At 44.8% G+C, this 20,946-nt stretch overlaps 2 protein-coding genes across 3 annotated transcripts in view; one reads left to right on the top strand and one right to left on the bottom strand.

Annotated features, from left to right (window-relative positions):
* pop1 (POP1 homolog, ribonuclease P/MRP subunit) overlaps positions 1-6,632 on the bottom strand; it is a 37,196-nt gene extending 30,564 nt beyond the window's left edge. The window contains exons 1-4 of one of the 2 annotated variants that reach the window (XM_078398034.1): positions 6,550-6,632; positions 4,793-4,868; positions 3,597-3,728; positions 1,161-1,262 (exon numbers count right to left, since the gene is read on the bottom strand). In XM_078398034.1, the coding sequence (XP_078254160.1) occupies positions 1,161-1,262; positions 3,597-3,726 (232 nt within the window). In that variant the 5' untranslated portion in view covers positions 3,727-3,728; positions 4,793-4,868; positions 6,550-6,632. Of the gene's footprint in view, positions 1-1,160; positions 1,263-3,596; positions 3,729-4,792; positions 4,869-6,209; positions 6,337-6,549 lie in introns of those variants that run through there. The other variant, XM_078398036.1, reaches the window with a different exon arrangement.
* A 728-nt stretch (positions 6,633-7,360) lies between these two features.
* Positions 7,361-20,620, top strand: rida (reactive intermediate imine deaminase A). Its single transcript, XM_078398675.1, has 6 exons — positions 7,361-7,468; positions 12,968-13,073; positions 15,571-15,625; positions 17,440-17,508; positions 18,181-18,236; positions 20,426-20,620. The coding sequence occupies exons 1-6, from the start codon at positions 7,404-7,406 to the stop codon at positions 20,498-20,500; spliced, it is 426 nt and encodes a 141-aa protein (XP_078254801.1). The 5' UTR covers positions 7,361-7,403; the 3' UTR covers positions 20,501-20,620.
* The last annotated feature ends 326 nt before the right edge of the window (positions 20,621-20,946 follow it).

Genomic DNA, 20,946 nt, shown 5'->3' with positions numbered 1-20,946 from the left:
GTACTTGTGCGTGGGGATCGTTGTTCGGTGCGGACTCGGTGGGCTGAAGGGCCTGTTTCTGTGCTGAACCACGAAAGTCTAAAGCTAAAAATGTATTTTACCACTGCAAGCTAAAATATACTAAGGGCTGTTTGTTACATTGTTTAATAGAGTTAAGTGCTGATCAAAACGATTCCTTGTCAATTTCAAAGCCGTGTCAATTTCAATAGCCTCTTCCGTGTAACTAGCAGCCTGTATTCTTAAAGGGTCAATCCACTATAACTGAAATCGTTATAAAGAGGTCTTAATAACAAGGGTTTATTGTATTAGGACGTACGATTGTTTTGTGCACAGCTCGACCATATTGAAGTTTGGGTTTTTCCCACCGCCAACACATCCCTCCAATCCCCAACAGCGACTCGCAGCCTGAGAGTGGTGAATTTACAAGTAGCATTCAAGCAAATGCAGAGGAGTGTTATAATGGATCTTTTTCGTGTGTAGGAAGGAACTGCAGATGCTGGTTAAAACCAAAGATAGACAAAAAATGCTGGAGTAACTCAGCGGGTCAGACAGCATCTCTGGATAAAAGGAATAGATGAATTTTTGGGTCGAGACCCTTCTTCAGACTGAGTCATGAGAAAGGTAAACAGGAGATATAGACGATGATGTAGAGATATAGAACAAATGAATGAAAGATATGTTAAAAAGTAAGGATAATAAGGGAAACAGGCCTTTGTTAGCTGTGTGCTAGGTGAAAACGAGCAGACAATTACACTCAACCAGATGACTTTGAAACTGGTACAACTTGGGTGGGGGAGGGATGGAGAGAGAGGGGCTGCAGGGCTTAGATAAATCAATATTCATACCACTGGGCTGTAAGCTGCCCAAGCAAAATAAGAGGTGCTGTTCCTCCAATTTGCATTTAGCCTCACTCTGATAATGGAGGAGGCCTAGAACAGAAAGGTCAGTGTGGAAATGGGATGGGGAATTAAAGTGTTTGGCAATCGGGACACCAACTTCCATCCTGCACTCAAATTCACTTGGATCTCTACTTGTCTCCTCGTTAACCCGCAGCTCCGCTTTTGCTCCCCCTCCCCGAGAAGCAACACTACAATACTTTACCACATAATTATTGTTGCACACGTTAAGCTGTTGCTGACAACAGCAGAGTAATTACTTACCATGTAAGAATTTGGGAACATTTTGAAAATGTTTATCACTTCCTTGGCCTCTGTGGCAATATCCTCCATGCAAACCTCTCTGCTGATCTCGGTAATTGACATCTGAATTCCAAAGTAAAAACTACTGATTGATCGAACAAAATCTCTCAATACAGAAAGACTAAATGTACTAATTAGTCATGTTGGTTCCTCTCTGTTCTCGATGATTACCCACCCCCCCCCCTCCTACCTGCCGGATGCCTCGTTCTGAAACTAAGAGGAACCCGGCGGGTGGTGGGGGGGGGATAATCACCGAGAACGTAGAGGGACCAACATGACAAATTAGTACTTTTTCTAACTTTGTCGGTGCCAGAAACATTGCAACTCTTTTGTGCACTTTGTAAATTGCATGCAAAAAATAATTTAAAGACCAAAATATACCTTGGTGTAACATATCACCATCGACATTCTCTTTAGGCCCACTTGATTACCTGTTCTAAACCAATTTACCTGTTCTAAACCAATTTATTAGTCATATTCAGCACAGAAACAGGCCCTTCGGCCCAACTCTTTCCATACCGACCAAGATGTCCCTTCTAAGCTCGTCCCATATCCCTCTAAACCTTTCCTATCCAAGAACCTGTCCTAGTGTCTTTTAAATGTTGTTATTGTACCTGCCTCAACTACCGTCTCTGGCATCTCGTTCCATATACCTACCATCCTCAGAGTAAAATGTCATTTTATTATTACATTATTACATCATGGACCGTTCACACCACCGTAGATCCATTTTCTTTTTACCAAATTGCACATGTCCGGGTGATTGGCGCTGATATGGGGTGTTATCAATCTTTCAAAGCATGTCATTATGGTCGATGTTACTTGGCAGCAGTTATTGAAGCAGATTACTTAACTATTCTTGGGGACTGGAATGATGGAGATGGGGACAGTGGACTATTGAAGTGACTGGTTGAAGAAGTCAACAAAGACTATGACCACTTGATCGGCACATGGTTTCAGAATCCACCCAGGGTCTTCATTCAGGCCGGCCATTTTCCTCTCGTGCCCTTGATGGAATTCAGGCTCTACCTCACACACTTGGTTTCTGCTAAATTTTAGTTTAGTTTAGAGATACAACGCGGAAACTGGCCCTTTGGCCCACTGAGTCCGCGCCGACCAGCGATCCCTGCAAACGTACACTATCCTACACACACTAGGGACAATTTACAATTATACCAAGCCAATTAGCCTTCAAACTTGTACATCTTTGGAGTGTAGGAGGAAACCGGAGATCCCAGAGAAAGGGGAGAACGTAAAACTCCGCACAGGCAAGCACCCGTAGTCAGGATCGAACCCCGTTTTCTGGCACTGTAAGGCAGCAACTCTACCGATGCGCCACTGTGCCGCATTTTAATTGAGCCTCTAGTTTGTTCTGGAATTCTTTCTTGGCATCTGATAGCCATACGGAGATCATACTTGGCCTTTAATGTGCAATGTAGGGTCATCCCTGTTGAAAACATTGGATGCCCATAAGTTATAGGAGTAGAAGTAGGCCATTCAGCCCATCGAGCCTACTCTGCCATTCAATCATGGCAGATCTATCTTTTTCTCACAACCGCATTCTCTTGTCTTCTGCCCATAACATTTGACACCCTTAAAAATCAAGAATCTATTAATCTTCGCTTTAAAAACACCCAGTGACTTGGCCTCCACAGCCGTTTGTGGCAATGAATTCCACAGATTCACCACCCTCTAACTATAGAAATTCCTCCACGTCTCCTTTCTAAATGTACATCCTTTTACTCCGATGTGTTGCCCTCTCATCTTAGACTCTTCCACTAGTGGAAATATCTCTCCACATCCACTCTATCCAGGATTAGAGTGAATCTCCCTGTTATAGTCATAGAGTGTGGGAAACAGGCCCTTCAGTCCAACTTGCCCACAGCGATTAACATGTCCCATCTACACTAGTCCCACCTGCCTGCATTTGGCCTATGTCCCTCAAAATCTATCCTATCCATGTACCTACCCAAATGTTTCTTAACGTTGTGATACCTCAATTACCTCCTCCTGCAGCTCATTCCATACATCCACTAACCTCGGTGAGAATAAGTCACCCCTCAAGCTCTTACAAAATCCTTCCCCCCTCACCTTAAACCTATGTCCTCTGGCTCTCAATTCCCCTACTCTGGACAAGAGACTCTGTGCGTCTACCAGATCTATTCTCTCATGATTTTGTACATCCAAAATTTCTAGTTAGAATGGACCCTAAATATGACCTATGATAAGAATGTAGCAAAGCCAACAGAACTTTGGGCAATGTAAACTTTTCCAACAGAAGAGCAATGATTTTATTTATTGCTCGTTCTAGTAAATGTTGCTTAAAACCTCAGTGGAGTTAAACACTGTACAGCATCACAAAGCTCTGTAAAACAGCCATCTCATCTTGCGGATTACCTGACTGAGATTCAAACGATTCTATTCCTGATCTACCAGCCCCTGGATCAGATGATGTAAAGGTGACGTTGCTGGGCTGGTTTCTCATCTTCTTGGCGTATTTCTTGTCTTTACGATTGATTCCAGACATGTCTTTGTAAAAGAAAAACATATCTCAATACCAATATTCACACAAATGAACCAAATGCACTGAACTTCTCTGACTGCTGCAAAACAAGCAATAAGCCAAAAAATCCCACAAATGTGTTCCACCTTTCCACAGATCACGAGTCTGATCTTGACCTTGGCTCCACTTTGTTACTCTCTGAACTTCAGTGATGGCGCCGAAGTAGAGATGGTTGAAATTTTCTGTGAGTAAATATTACCAACAACGTCTCCTGGACCACCACATTGAAGCAATGGCCAAGTAAGCACACCAACGCCTCAACTTCCTTAGAAGGCTTATGAAGATCGGCATGTCCCCAACAACTCTCACCAACTTCTACAGATGCGTCAAAGCATTTTATCGGATGCATCACAGCATGGTTTGGGAACAGCTTCATCCAAGATCGCAAGAATTTGCAGAGAATTATGGACGAAGCCCAGACCATCACACAATCCAAACTCCCTTCCATTTATTCCTCACGCCCGGCAAGGCCACCAGCATAACCAAGGATGAGCCTCGCCCTGGCCATTCCCTCTTCTCCCCTCTCCCATCTGGCAAAAGGTATAGATGTGGTAAAACGCACACCTCCTGATATAGGGACAGTTTCTTCACAGCTGTGATCAGGCAACTGAACCATCCCACCTCAACCAGAGAGCAGTTCTGAACTATTATCTACCTCAGTGGAGACCCTTGGCCTATCTTTGATCGGGCTTGACTGGCTTTATCCTGCACTAAGCGTTATTCACGTTATTCGCTTATCATGTATCTGTACACTGTGAATGGCTTGATTGTAATCGTGCATTGTCTTTCCGCTGACTGGTTAGCAAGCAACAAAAGCTTTTCACTGTACCTCGGTACACGTGACAATAAACCAAACTCAGCTCAACCCCTGAACTCCACCCACATATAATTAAGGCTAAGTTAGGTCAAGAAGGCCGTTACAGGAAAATATATATTTTTTGCTACACATATATCCTCTGACATAATTGTTAAGGATTATTACATCGACTAAAAGGTGTTGCTTCGGGAAAGGGAAACCTATCATACTTACCTGGTGTTAATTATGTGCCCCCACGTTTTATACCGAAATCAAGAAGAAAATGCAGAACATCCACAAGTCAGAGTGCCTGAGGAAAGAGAAAGACAATATTTCAGGCTGATGACCTGTCATCAGAATTAATTTAGTATTATTGATAAGTCACGCAATGCTTCTTTTGATTTTTAAATGTCATACGTTCACATGTTCATAAATCATAGGAGCAGAATTAGGCCATTCGACCCATCGAGTCTACTCCGCCATTCAATCATGGCTGATCTATCTTTCCCTCTTAACCCCATTTTCCTGCCTTCTCCCTGTAACCCCTAACACCCGTACTAATCAAGAATCTATCAATCTCTGCTGTAAATACCCAATCATGGCCTCCACAGCCGTCTGTGGCAATGAATTCCACCGACTCACCACCCTCTGCCTAAAGAAATTCCTTCCCATCACTTTTTTAAAGGTACATTCTTTTATTCTGAGGCTGTACCCTCTGGTCCTAGGCTCTCCCACTAGTGGAAAGATCCTCTCCACATTCAACCTACCTCTGGAGGACATAAATAGGCAATGTTTTGGGTCAGAACATACCTTCAGACTGATTGCTATATTAAGGGGTGGCACAGTGGTAGTGTTGCTGCCTTACAGTGCCAGAGTACCGGTTTCAATCCTGACTTTGGGTGCTGTCTGCACGGAGAATGTTTTTTCTCGCTGCGATCGCGCAGGTTTCCTCTGGGTGCACTGTTTCCACCCACATCCCAACGATGTACAGGTTTATAGGTTATTTGTCTTCTGTAAAATTGTCCCTAGGTGTGGAGGATTGAACTAATGTACTGGTTGCCACACTCAGTGGGCTGAAGGGCCTGTTTCTAAACTAAACTATTTCTGTATAGGTTTAAAGTGAGGGGGGGGGAAATTTAATTGGAAACTGAGGGGCAACCTTTTTACACACAGTGGTGAGTGTGTGGAACGAGCTACTGGAGGAGGTAATTGAAGCAGGTAATATTGCAATGTTTAAGAAACATTTAGACGGGTAAATGGATAGGACAGGTTTAGAGGGATATGGGCCAAATGCAGGCAGGTGGGACTACTGTAGATGGATTATGTTGGTCGATGTGGGCATGTGGCCGGAAGGGTCTGTTTTCACGCTCTATGACTCTCTCCATAGAATCTGCTCAACTTGCAGAGTGTTTCCAGCATTTTCCATTTTGACTTCAATATTTCAAGGAAACTCCTTGAAGTTTTATTTTCTTCCCCACCACGCTTGGCTATAGATGGAGCAGGATGAGCATGCTACGGGTGCACCGTAGAAAACATTTTATCAGAATGCATCACAGTATGGTTTGGGAACATTCAAGACCGCAAGACATTGCAGAGAATTGTGGACGTACAGACCATCTTACAAACAAACCTCCGTTGACTCAATTTATACCTCGCACTGCTTCGGCAAAGCCACCAGCATAATCAAGGACCAGTCTCACCACGGACACTCCCTCTTCTCCCCTCAGGCAAGAGGTAGACATGTGAAAACGCAACCTCCAGATTCAGGAACAGTTTCTTCCCAGCTGTTATCAGGCAACTGAACCATCCTATCACCAACTCGAGGGCAGTTCAGAATTGCTATCTCCGTCTTTGATCGGACTTTACTGGCTTTATCATGCACTAAGGAGAAACAGCCAACCCACACTCCGTCATCGAGACACCAGGGTCAAATAATGGCAGGAACAGCAGCACAGTTATAAAGCAGAGTGCCGCCGCACGACAAGTCTTACCGCGTGTGGGTCGCAGTCGCCAGTGGCCGGGAGCTGCGGACCGGCGGGGGCGAAGCCGCACCACGTGACGGAGCAGCCCGCAGTCTGCACAGAGCGCGTGCGCGGGCGCCGGACTGCGGTGATTGCACGTGCGCGTCTGGTGGGCCGCTGTTACTACGCGTGCGCGTCTGACCGAGGGCCGTGAATACGCATGCTCGTTTCCTCTGTTGCCGTGATCGCGCATGCGCCTTCCACACGCCGATTCAACGCTGATGTCACCCTTTGATGAAGCCGTGGTCACCTCTCTCTCCCTCCTCCCCCCGGTGGGAAAAGAGACTTCAACTTCCATGGTCCACGGCGCCTGCCGTTGGAAGGGATGGGGATTACGGTTCCCGTAGGGCACCACGGCTGCCTCGGCGTTGTCATGGTGGTTTTGCATGTTGCCCCGCGAATGCCTGCTGAGTTTCTCCAGCATTTTGTGAATAAATACCTTCGATTTGTACCAGCATCTGCAGTTATTTTCTTATACTACCTATCTTTCCTACGTAAAGTGCCGTTGGGTAAGGACACGAGGACTACAGTTCCCACAGCGCATCGCGGCTGCCTGCATGCTACGACGATGGAAATAGACCCAGGGACTACAACTCCCTTGGGGCACCGCGACTGCGAGTGAGCTCTGACGATAGGGAAGAATGAAGAAACTGCAACTCCCTTGATGCACCGCGATGGCCTACGAGTTGCAACGATGGGAAATGAAAAATTAGACTACAGTTCCAGCCGTGCACCGCGGCCTGGTTCCGGGGAGTTGACGCACGCATGCGCACTGTCCCTCCTTGCGCACCCTGCCCCAAGTTGTGGACCTTTCCCCGGAGACAATGTCAGCGCTCATCAGGCGGATCGTCAGCACCGCCAAAGCACCAGGAGCTATCGGCCCTTACAGGTAAAGCCACTGCTTTGCGGAGTGAGACGAGGCAGATACACTAACTTAAAACTTTCGAAATCCATAGACACAAAATGCTTGAGTAAATCAGTGGGTCAGGCAACATCCCTTTTAACTAACACTCCTACAGTGTACATACAATACAATATATCTTTATTGTCATTGTACCCAGGGGTACAACGAGATTGGGAATGCGCAATGCGTAACAGTGAATTATACTTTAAAACTACTTATTTAACCACATTAGGATGTCGCCACATTGTAAAAGGCATGGTGCAAATACAAGTTGTTGGTTGCAAACAGTTGTTACACTATATACAGAGTTCTTTGCATCAAAAGCCAATATCAAACCAATATTGCCTTCCCAAATCAACACAGCGTGGAGAAGTTAGGAAACAGTCAAACTCTCTCTCTCTCTCTCTCCACAGATGTTGTTCAGCCTAGTTCTGGTTGATTACTGCGCAGACACCTCATAAGTGGTTATCTGTCTTTATTTTGGATTTTAGGAGACTTTTGGACAGGTTCATGGATAGGAAAGGTTTAGGGGGATATGTGTCAAATGCAGGTAGGTGGTTTAGCTTAGTTTATTGTTGTGTGTACTGAGGTCATAAGGTTGTTGTGTGTACTGAGGTCATAAGGTCATGTGATCGGAGCAGAATTAGACCATTCGGCCCATCAAGTCTACTCTGCCTTTCAATCATGGCTCCCTTGGGTGTCAGAGGTTATGGGGAGAAGGCAGGAGAATGGGGTTAGAAGGAAGAGGTAGTTCAGCCATGACTGAATAGCGGAGTAGACTTGGGCCGAATTATACTCTTATCACTTATGATCTTATGATGGCTGATCTATCTGATCATCCCTTCTAACCCCACTCTCCTGCCTTCTCCCCATAACCCCTGACATCCATACTAATCAAGAATCTATCATATATCATCTATCTATCTCTGCCTTAAAAATATCCATTGACTTGGCCTCCACACCCTTCTATGGCAAACAATTCGACAGATTCATCACTCTGACGAAAGAAATTCCTCCTCGAGATGAGTTACGTCCTTTAATTCTGACGCTGTGGAAACATCCTCTCCACATCCACTCTATCCAAGCCTTTCACTATTCGGTAAGTATCAATGAGGTCCTCCCTCCACCCCCCCCCCCCCATCCCATCCTTCTAAACTCCAGCGAGTACAGACCCAGTGCCGTCAACTGCTCATCATATGTTAACCCTCTAACTCCTGGGATCATTCTTGTAAACCTCCTCTGGTCCCTCTCCAGAGCTAGCACATCCTTCCTCAGATATAATGCCCAGAATTGCTCGCAATACTCCAAATGCGGCATGACCAGTGCCTTATAGATTTTTTAGATTTAGAGATACAGCGCGGAAACAAGCCCTTCGGCCCACCGAGTCCGCACCGCCCAACGATCCCCGCACATTAACACTATCCTACACACACCAGGGACAATTTTTACATTTACCCAGTCAATTAACCTACATACCTGTACGTCTTTGGAGTGTGGGAGGAAACCGAAGATCTCAGAGAAAACCCACGCAGGTCACGGGGAGAACGTACAAACTCCGTACAGACGGCGCCAGTAGTCAGGATCGAACCTGAGTCTCCGGCGCTGCAGTCGCTGTAAGGCAGCAACTCTACCGCTGCGCCACCGTGCCGCCCTGAACCTTATAGAACCTCAGCATTACAATACAATACAATACAATATATCTTTATTGTCATTGTACAGGGCTACAACGAGATTGGGAATGCGCCTCCCATACGATGCAATCATTTAATTAATTTAAACAACAACAACCCAACAAAACAAATTGTAACAGTTTTTAAGACAGAATAAAGTGCAAGTAGATCTGTGCCGGATCACTGTGCGATGGACGATCATCCCTGTTCTTGTATTCTAGTCCTCTTGAAATAAATGCTAGCATTGTGTTTGCTTTCCTTTCTACCGATTTGACTTGTGTTGTGAGGCAAATGAAAATTCCAATTTACTTAAACTTTATTTAAGCTTTAAGCAACTCATTTCCGTAATACATATCTTCAAAGCGTCTGGAAATTATCGCTGATTCCACAGGCCTCGCCCGCCCGAGAGTCCCGCACATGCGCACACTTCAACTTGCAAATTAACTTTTTGGAAATCCTGCACCAGCGCTCCCAAGTCCCTTTGCACCTCCGATTTCTGGATTCTCTCCCCATTTAGAAAATAAGTCAATGCCTTTATTCCTACTACCAAAATGCATGACTCCACAATTTGCTACACTATATTCCATCTGCCACTCCTTTGCCTACTTCCCAACCTGTCCTAGTCTTTCTCTAGAGTCCCTGCTTTCTCCACACTACCTACCCCTTCACCTAACCCAGCAGTTGTTCTGCAAGAGACAAGAAGAGAGAAATTGTCAAGATTTTTTAAATAAGATGTAAAGTCACTTCAATTTTCTGTAGAATAATCTTGCTGCTGATGGAAGTATCTTGGTACATTTTAGTTTAGAGATACAGCATGTCCATGCCGACCGTCGATTACCCCATACACTCGTTCTATCCTACACATTAGGGACAATTTACAGAAGCCAATTAACCTACAAACCTGCACATCTTTGGGATGTGGGAGGAAGCCGGAACACCCAGAGAAACCCCACGCGGTCATGGGGAGAACGTACAAACTCCGTATAGACAGCACCCGTAGTCGGGATAGTCTGTGGTGTTGTAAGGCAGCAACTCTATAGCTGTGCCGCCCATGTTTGTCGAACGTCTGTGCCCAGTGTCATTGTTCTTGCAACACGTGAGCTCCAAAGATCATTTTGTTGCTTCACTATTAACCTGTCTGCAGGAACTGTAAGCAGAAGCGCTTTCAACCATGGCTGTGACTCAAGCTCTCCCAAAGCCCCAGTTAGACTTGGAATTTACAGGTATTAAAGACTTGCGTTTCCCTAGCCTGCTGGGGGTTATGTTGCTATATTGGTTTGTTTGCTTTTTAAAGGGGAGGAAGCAGATTTTACTATCTGTTAAAGCTTGGTAATTTTGTCTGCTGCTCTGCTTTCCCCCTGCTGGGCTCAGTAGCCCATCAAATTGGAGGCCCAACAATGGATCATTGTGGGCTCCACCTTTCCTTGGCCTTCGATGCTCACTGATTTGTTCTGTACCTTTTCATACCTCTAGTTTCCCCCTCCCCTGACTCTCAGTCTGAACAAGTGTCTTGACCCGAAACGTCACCTATTCCTTTTCTCCAGAGATGCTGGAGAGCTGGCAGCATCTTTGGAGAGAAAGAATAGGTGACATTTTGGGTCAGAACCCTTCTTCAGACTGAAAGTAGAGGTGGGATTATGGGGAATAAACTGGAGGCGAGGAAAGGGCCAAAATAAATCAAGGCCTTCTAATAAATCGGCATGCTGAAGTAACTCAACAGGTCAGGCAGTATCTCTGGGGAACTTGGATAGGCAATGTTTTAAGTCTGGATCCTTTTTCATGCCTGATTGTGGTGGGGGAGGGGTGCATGGAAACAGGCCACTAAGTCCATGCTGACCATCGATCACCCATTCACACTAGTCCTACATTATTCCACTTTCTCATCCAATCCCTACACACACAAGGGCCAATTTACAGAGGGCAATTAAACTACAAACAAAAAAGGTGGGAGGAAACCGGAGCACCCGGAGAAAATCCGCAAGGTCACAGGGAGAACATGCAAAACTCCGTACAGACAGCACCCTTGGTCAGGATGGAACCCAGGTCTCAGGTGCTGTGCGGCTGCAGAAGTGAAATATTACTTTGCATGTCCTTGCATTTTCCATTAAATATTAAGTATATGTGTAACAAACCTGCTCACATATCAGAGAGACTGACAGATTATTAACAAAGTCCAAGAGTACAGATTTCAGATGGCATCTGTACTGAATGAATAACCAAAGAGTGAAGATAAACTATTCTGATTTTCTCTTTCCCCTCTACTGAGATTAAGAATGGGTTGACATCAATGCAAGTCCTCCTGAGATCATTTTCAGTGTTTTTGATGAAAATTGTCATTTTGACCTAATGTTTGTGGACAATGAAGTGAAGGAAGTGAATGAGCAAAAAACGCAAAGTGCGGAGTAACTCAGCAGGTCAGGCAGCACCTCTGGAGAACATGGATAGGTGACATTTCCGGTCTGAACCCTTCATGTTGTTCTCCAAAGTGGCTGCCTGATCCGCTGAGTTTTAGTTTATGTTTGGGTTTGGTTTTAGGCTTCAGAACGGAAATTTCTTCCAGGGCAGTACTTGATGCAGCATATACCTGATACGGGAAATCCCTGCTGCTTGTGTGTACAATAATGAGCAGTGAAGCTGTTCAGTCTACCAGACTCAAAGATCCTCAATATGCTCTGGCCAAACATTGCAAAGAGGAAGCATGAAACACACTAGGGAGAGTGCAGAGGACCTTGGCTTGTCTTTGCAATTGCCATTAAATGTTAAGTAAAAGTGTAGCAAACCTGCTCACATACCAGAGAGACTGCATTTCTCCAGAAGTGCTGCCTGACCCACTGAATTACTCCTCACTTTGTGTTTTTTTGCTCTTTCACTGCCTTCACTGTTAGGGATTGGAGCATTGCGATCATGTAAGGAGGGACTGGATAGGCTGGATTTGTTTTCTGTGGAGTAGAGGGCCGAGGGATGACCTGATTGAAATATACTTTATTATGAAGGGAATAGAGAGAACATAGAACAAAACAGTACATTGTTGGAAGGAACCGCTGATGCTGGTTTACACCGAAGATAGACACAAAATCGCTGGAGTAACTCAGTGGGTCAGGCAGCATCTCTGGAGAAAAGGAATAGGTGATGTTTCGTGCAACATAGAAGTCTAGTCTGAAGAAGGGTCTCAACCCATAACGTCACCTATTCCAGAGATGCTGCCTGACCCGCTGAGTAACTCCAGCATTTTGTGCCTATAAAACAGTACAGCACTGGAACGGGCTCTTCGGCCCACAGTGTTTGTGCCGAACATGATACCAAGTTAAACTGATCTCATCTGCCTGTACATGATCCATATTTCTCTATTCCCTGCATTTCCATGTGCCTATCCAAAAGCTTCTTAAATGCCACTATCGTATCTGTCTCCACCACTACCTTGTTAGTGTGTTCCAGGCACTCACCACTCTGTGTAATAACAAAAATCTTATCCTACACAACCCCTTTAAACTTTCCCGCTCTTATACCTTATAGCTATACCCTCTAGTGTTGGAGATTTCCAACCTGGTGAAAAAGGTTCTGACTGTCTACTTTATCTATGCCTCTCATAATTTTATATACTTCTATCAGGTCTCCCCTCAACCTCTGTCATTCCAGAGAAAACAATCCTAGTCTATCCAACCTCTCTCTGTAGCTGAAACCCTCTAATCCAGGCAGATAATAAAACATAAACTTTATCTTGTAGAAGGAGAAATTGCAAAGCTGAGAGCCTCTACTGTTGGGTGGTGTCCTATTGGACTGTGATAAGTGTATGCTATGTGATTGTATTCTGTAGCCAAGCTGTGGTGGTGGATCGAACTATGTACATTTCTGGGCAATTGGGGCTAGATCCTGCAACTGGACAGCTTGTACCTGGAGGAACGTCACAGGAAGCCAAGCAGGTAACACCTTCTACCATCTTGAACAAGTGCATTGACTCTACAAATGTTAAGAATTCTCACTTCCAATTCTCTTTCAGAAATTTGACTTTACCCATATCTTTATCTTAAATAAGTTACATTGTGTGTTTCTCTATGACCCTAATCTTTTCATCCTGTTCTCCCAGTCATTGAATTCCAGTTCGTTTAGATAGTTTAGTTTAGAGATACAGCATGGAAATAGGCCCTTCGACCCACTGAGTCCACACCGACCATCGATCCCCCGTGAACACTAATTTTGTTATCCCACTTTTTCATCCATTCCCAAAACACCAAGGATAATTTAGAGACCAATCAGCGTACAAAACCGTACGTCGTTGGGATCATATCATATCATGTATATACAGCCGGAAACAGGCCTTTTCGGCCCTCCAAGTCCGTGCCGCCCAGCGATCCCCGTACATTAACACTATCCTACACCCACTAGGGACAATTTTTACATTTACCCAGCCAATTAACCTACATACCTGTACGTCTTTGGATGTGCGAGAAAACCGGAGCACCCGGAGGAAACTCACACGGTCACAGGGAGAACGTGCAAATTCTACACAGATAGCAGTTGAGGTCACCATCTGTCCCGGGTCTCTGGCGCTGTGAGGCAGCAACTCTCCCAGTTGCGCCATCCTCAAAGGTATCCTGGTATTTCACGGATAATAGTAGTTAACTAATCTAATGTCCATTGTTCTTTATTTCCCCCACCCTGGGCAAAAGACTCTTTATTCCTTCTATCTATTTGCCTGTAACAATTGACTGGCAATAATGTCCATTGGCATGATCTTGATCTTTCCCATCTGATTGAACAATAATTGGAGGCACCCTTGCCTTGTGATTTAGTTTTTAGTTTAGAAATACAGCGCGCTAATGAGCCCTTCGGCCCACCCAGTCCACGCTTGACCAGCGATCCCTGTACACTAACACACACTAGGGACAATTTACAATTCTACCAAACCAATTAACCTACAAACCTGCACGCCTCTTGAGTGGGAGGAAACTGGAACACCCGGAGAAAACCCACGCAGGTCACGAACAGAACGTACAAACTCCGTACTTACAAGCACCCATAGTCAGGATTGAACCCGGGTCTCTGGTAACAACTCTACCGCTGGTCTTAAGGCAACAACTCTACCGCTGCGCCACCGTACCACCCTTAGGTGGCCTGATTTATTGGTGCCAGTGGGTGGTAACCCTCTTGTATCTTGTGTGAAGATCCTCTATGAAGCTTTGTGCTTCTCTCAACGTGGTCATTGATCCTCCTCAATCTGAAGTGACTCTGGATCACTTGCAGGCGGATGAGATGGGTTTATCTGGGCATCACGTTTGGCACAGACATTGTGGGCAGAAATGCCTCTTCCTGTACTGTACTGTTCTATTTTTTATTGTATTTGTTTTTTATGTGTGGATGTAGAGCAACTAAGCATTACATATCGATGAGTTACGGAAAATACATAGAAAATGTACAACCAGTAATTGACAAAGAACTCCAAATGTTGGTTCATACACAAAAGGACACAAAGTGCTGGAGTAACTCAGCGGGTCAGGCAGCATCTCTGGAAAACATGGATAGGTGACTTTTCACGTGTTAGAGTAGCTATTTGAAGAAGGGACTCGACCTGAAACAGCACCTCTCCATGTTCTCTAGAGATGCTGCCTGACCTGCTGAGTTATTCCAGCACTTTGTGTCCTTTTGTCGAAAGTTTAACGGAAGTCCATACTTTGCAGCATCCACCAGCCTCCCCTCATCAATCATCAACATCCTGCCTCAAAAGAAAGATCAATCAATTTTGTAAGGCATGACCTCTTCCCACTGACATTCCCTAATAAGTCTAGGCTTTCACCAGATGCAAGCTGTTTAGATTAGTTTATTGTCATATGTGCCGAGGTACAGTGAAAAGCTTTTATGTTATGTGCTATCCAGTCAGCGGAAAGACTATACATGATTACAATCAAGCTGTCCACAGTGTACAGATACAGGATGAAGGGAATGACTTTTAGTGCAAGATAAAGTCCAGTAAAGTCAGATTAAGGATAGTCTGAGGGTCTCCAATGAGGTAGGTAGTAGCTCAGGACTGCTCTCTAGTTGGTGATAGGATGGTTGAGTTGCCTGACAACAGCTGGGAAGAAACTGTCCCTGAATGTGGAGGTGTGTATTTTCATACTTCTGTACCTCCTGCCTGATGGAAGAGGGGAGAAGAGGGAGTAGATCCTACCCAAAACAATCTTCAATAATTTCCCTACCACTGATGTAATGCCCGTTGGCCTATAATGCCTGGTTTGTCCATAACAGAGGAGCAGAATTGTATATTCATGCATCCACTGTATTAGGGTTATACATTTTGATTGCATTCTAGTTTTCAAAGTGGAAGGAGGATAGATGGAAGCAGAGCAGTGGGGTGTGAAAGGACTGGATTGCACCTTGTTATTAGGAATGTACAAACTAATAGATGGATTTTATTTTTGACAGGCTCTCATCAACATGGGAGAAATCCTGAAGGCTGCAAACTGTGACTATAATCATGGTATGAGGTGTAAATAGAAACATAGAAACATAGAAAATAGGTGCAGGAGTAGGCCATTCGGCCCTTCGAGCCTGCACCGCCATTCAATATGATCATGGCTGATCATTCAGCTCAGTAGCCTGTACCTGCCTTCTCTCCATACCCCTTGATCCCTTTAGCAAAAAGGGCCACATCTAACTCCCTCTTAAATATAGCCAATGAACTGGCCTCAACTACCTTCTGTGGCAGAGAATTCCACAGACTCACCACTCTCTGTGTGAAGAAATGTTTTCTCATCTCGGTCCTAAAAGACTTCCCCCTTATCCTTAAGCTGTGACCCCTGGTTCTGGACTCCCCCAACATCGGGAACAATCTTCCCGCATCTAGCCTCTCCAACCCCTTAAGAATTTTATATGTTTCTATAAGATCCCCCCTCAGTCTTCTAAATTCCAGCGAGTACAAGCCCAGTCTATCTAGTCTTTCCTCATATGTAAGTCCCGCCATCCCAGGGATCAATCTGGTGAACCTTCTCTGTACTCCCTCTAAGGCAAGAACGTCTTTCCTCAGGTTAGGAGACCAAAACTGCACACAATACTCCAGGTGCGGTCTCACCAAGGCCCTGTACAACTGCAGCAGAACCTCCCTGCTCCTAAACTCAAATCCTCTTGCTATGAATGCCAACATACCATTTGCTTTCTTCACTGCCTGCTGCACCTGCATGCTTGCTTTCAATGACTGGTGCACCATGACACCCAGGTCACGTTGCTTCTCCCAATCGGTCACCATTCAGGTAATACTCTGCTTTCCTGTTCTTGCCGCCAAAGTGGAAACTGCCACCCAGCTTCGTGTCATCCGCAAACTTAGAGATGTTGCATTCAATTCCCTCGTCCAAATCATTAATATACACTGCAAATAACTGGGGTCCCAGCTCTGAGCCTTGCGGTACCCCACTAGTCACTGCCTGCCATTCCGAAAAGGACCCATTTATTCCTACTCTTTGCTTCCTGTCCGCCAACCAATTTTCTATCCACCTCAACACTGAACCCTCAATACCGTGTGCTTTAAGTTTGTACACCAATCTCCTATGTGGGACCTTGTCGAAGGCCTTCTGAAAGTCCAGATATAACACATCGACTGGTTCTCCCTTATCCACTCTACTAGTTACATCCTCGAAAAATTCTATAAGATTCGTCAGACATGATTTGCCATGCTGACTTTGTCCGATGATTTCACCACTTTCCAAATGTAATGCTATCACATCTTTAATAACTGACTCTAGCATTTTCCCCACTACCGATGTTAGGCTAACTGGTCTATAATTCCCCGTTTTCTCTCTCCCTCCCTTTTTAAAAAGTGGGATTACATTAGCTACCCTCCAGTCCTCAGGAACTACTCCAGAATCTAAAGAGTTTTGAAAAATTATCACTAATGCATCCACTATTTCTGAGGCTACTTCCTTAAGCACTCTGGGATGCAGCCTATCTGGCCCTGGGGATTTATCTGCCTTTAATCCATTTAATTTACCTAACACCACTTCCCGACTAACCTGGATTTCCCTCAGTTCCTCCATCTCTTTAGACCCCCGGTCCCCCGCTATTTCCGGCATGGAAACAGGCCTTTTGGCCCAACTTGCCCATGCTGAGCACTAGTCTTGACAACGTTTTAATTGTAAGGATGAATTAATGTATAGAGGTGCTGGGACTACCTCCACTGAACTTTGTTATAATAGACATTAAAAAACAAAATGCATCTAGTTGAATTATAAATTGTTTATATGCTAACCCTTTCATTGCCAGTTGTACAGTTAATGAGAGTTTGCTTGATTTATCTCCTAGTTATAAAAACGACTGTTCTGCTGGCAGACATCAATGACTTCAACTGTGTTAATGAAGTTTACAAGCAATGTAAGTAAAGATGTTAGAGAAGTAGAAACAAGGAACTGCAGATGCAGGTTTAAAAAAAAGACATAGTGCTGGAGTAACTCAACAGATCAGGCAACATCTCTGAAAAACAGCCTGAAGATGTGTCCTGGTGCAAATCATCCTCTATCCATGTTCTCCAGGGATACTACCTGACCCAGAGTTACTTCAGCACTTTGTATCTTTTTTTCTAAGAAGAGATATTACATGATTTCTGGGTCATGCAGGAGGGGGGTGGAGCTGGTAAATTACTCCAAATTAAATAAGCATTCACAATGAAGTGTAATATTTAGTGGTTCAATTTTGGAGGAGATCTGAGGGGAAGTATTTGTGAATCTTCCTTGCAAATGCTAAATATAATTAGAGATTTAGTTTAGAGTAGAGACACAGCATGGAGGACAGAACTTGGAGCTATAGATATTGACAAATGCACGTGGAACGAGAGAACAATGTAGTTATTCAGAGGAGATTGAGTAGTGGTTAAGTTGGATACTATGGATGATTCAAGGGGATACTAAGACACAATAGTTGGGTTGTTCCTCCAGCAGATGAGTTGGCCTGTTGGAGTCCCGGGAATGGCACCAGATTTGGGAGGATCATCACAACCTCTTTGTTTTCTGTAATCTCCATCTGATTAAATTTGTGTTTTCTTCTCAGATTTTGCAAGCAACTTCCCGGCCAGAGCAGCCTATCAGGTTGCTGCGTTGCCACGGGTGAGTTGATGTGTCTGTCTGAGTGAGTGTCTGTCTCTCTCTGTGTAGGTGTCTGTCTCTCTCTGTGTGGGTGTCTGTCTCTGTCTGTGTGGGTGTCTTTCTCTGTGTGGGTGTCTGTGGGTATCTGTCTCTGTATTGGTGTCTATCTCTGTGCGGGTATCTGTCTCTGTGTGGGTATCTGTCTCTGTGTGGGTGTCTCTGTGTGGGTATCTCTCTGTGTGGGTATCTCTGTGTGGGTATCTCTGTGTGGGTATCTGTCTCTGTGTGGGTCTCTGTCTGTGTGGGTGTCTGTCTGTGTGGGTATTTGTCTCTGTGTGTGGGTATCTGTCTCTGTCTGTGTGGACATCTGTCTCTGTTGGTGTCTGTCTCTGTGTGGGTCTCTGTCTGTGATGGTGTCTGTCTCTGTCTGTGTGGGGCCATGTGTCTGTGAGACCACGTGTCTGTGGGTGTGTACGAAATGTTACAATCACACGTTTTTTGCTATTTTTCTCTAATTCTACTCTTGGCATATTACTGTTGTGCAAATTTGAACTCCCTCAGCATCAATGTCCATTTGCAAAACACAAACTGGTGGATGGAGGCAGGGGAGGAAGTGTCGGGTCAGGTATTATATATCCTGTGGTTGCAGAGGAAGGTCCCTGGGGAGGGCACTTTCTGTTTTGCCCACTCCTTCTCGCAGTGACATCTCCACTCCTCACTTCCCGCAGAGACGACTCCCTCCACAACTCCTTGGTTCCCTCATCCCTTCCTACCCTAACCACCCCCTTCCCAGTTACCCATCTGCCAATCATACCAACCCCCCCCCCCCCCCCCCCATCTACCTATCACCCACCAAGCTTTGTCTTGCCGCCCATCTCTTTACCAGCCTTCCCAACCTTACTGCAAGTGGGTAAGCCAATTGTATATGAAATTGGCATGGAGTTTTTAGGGAGGTAGTGAAGGGTTGTTTTGCAGATTGAAGACCTGTGACCCATCGTGTGCTGCATGGATCTGTGCTGGGTCTTCTGTTCATAATTCAAGAATCATTTGTGTTGTGCTCAGTTTTGGTCAGGCTGCTATAGGAAAGAGTGCAGAGAAGTTTTTAGTTTAGTTTAATTTGGTTTAGTTTATGGTCATGTGTACTAAGATACAGAGAAAAACTTTTTTGTTGCGTGCTATCCAGTCAGCGGAAAGACTATACATGAAGAACGAAGAGGGCCACCGAGAATGAAGGGGGAACTGGGGGGGGGAGGGGGCCGGGGGGTTGGGGGGGGGAGAGGGCTGCTGGCACGTACGGTGGCAGGCAATAGATAAGACTGTTCGGTGCTTTTGTAACTGCCGGCGCCAACACGTGGCGACTTTGTGTACTGCCAAGGTTGTATGCAAAACGAAGCATTTTACTGTACCTAGGTACATGTGACAATAAAGTATAATTCATTCATTCATGATTACAGTCAAGCCGTCCAGTGTACAGGCAGCATAGTTAGAGTAAGAAATGCTGCCGATAGACACAAAGTGTTGGAGTAACTCAACGGGTCAGGCAGCATCTCTGGAGAAAAGGAATAGGTGATGTTTCGGGCCGAGAATCTTCTTCTGACGTGATTGTGTTTCTCCAGATTGAGAGGCAGGGGAGAGGAAAGGAGAGATATAAAAAGGTACAGAGAAACAAATGAATAAAAGGTATGCAAAAAGACAAATCAAAGCCAGCGCTGATGATCAAGGAAAGTTAGAGCCCATAATGGTCCATTGTTGGTTGCGGAGGTGATAACGAGTGATACAAACAGTGAAACTGAGCAGTATGACAGTGAAAGTAGTAGGATATCTATGGTGGGAGAGAGAGGGGATGCAAGTGTTATTTGAAATTAGAGAAATCATATTGTCTACCATTTGGTTGACCCGCTGAGTGTCTATCTCCGGTACAAACCAGAATCTGCAGTTCCTTTCTCCACAAGAAATGCTGCAGTTGGAGTAGAGGTTTAAAAGAGTGGAGCGATTGAAATGAATGATTGCGGATCCGCTTCTTGGACCAGCACGCAGAGCATCGCTTGGCTTGGGCACCATCGTGGGTCACAAGGATGTTGCCAGGATTTGAGGGCCTGAGCCATAGGGAGAGGTTGAGCAGTCTAGGACTTTATTCCTTGGAGAGCAGGAGGCTGAGCAGTGATCTTGCAGAGGTGCAGATGTGTGACTTGGTTTTATCTTCCTTGCAGGGAGGCCGTGTTGAGATCGAAGCTGTGGCGATTTTGGGACCCATCGTGAACGCATCCATGGGACAGAAATTATAAACCAGGATCAATACTTTGGGAATCCAATACACGCACAGGAAGGCACTACTTGAGAAATTATTGTTGCAATGCATTCACTGCATCGATGAATAATGTAATAAAATCATAGATTTTAAATCATTACAGTATTTTTCTGGCATTAATGGCATTTAATGCATTACCTTATTTGAGGTTGAGGTGTACATGATTTGAGTTAGTGCCGCATGGATGTTTAGTTTATTATTGTCACGAGTACTGAGGTACAGTGAAAAGGTTTTGGTTGCGTGCTATCCAGTGTTGATGTGGAACATTTGTCCAATATATCTAATTGATGAATGAATTCTTCAATACCAGTCAAAGAAAAGACTAAACATGAATACAATCAAGCCATCCACAGTGCACAGCTAAAGGGTACAACATTTAGTGCAAGATATGACATTGAAGTCCAATAAAGTCCAATTAAAGAT

This window comes from Rhinoraja longicauda, chromosome 4 (assembly GCF_053455715.1).
Source record: "Rhinoraja longicauda isolate Sanriku21f chromosome 4, sRhiLon1.1, whole genome shotgun sequence".
NCBI lineage: Eukaryota > Metazoa > Chordata > Chondrichthyes > Rajiformes > Arhynchobatidae > Rhinoraja > Rhinoraja longicauda.
This window is presented reverse-complemented; position numbering and strand designations above follow the sequence as displayed.

Coding starts and splice junctions, on each gene's coding strand:
- rida (XM_078398675.1), top strand. CDS start 7,404: ATGTCAGCGCTCATCAGGCGGATCGTCAGCACCGCCAAAGCACCAGGA. Junction 7,469..12,967: donor GGAGCTATCGGCCCTTACAG/GTAAAGCCACTG, acceptor TGTATTCTGTAG/CCAAGCTGTGGTGGTGGATC. Junction 13,074..15,570: donor CGTCACAGGAAGCCAAGCAG/GTAACACCTTCT, acceptor TATTTTTGACAG/GCTCTCATCAACATGGGAGA.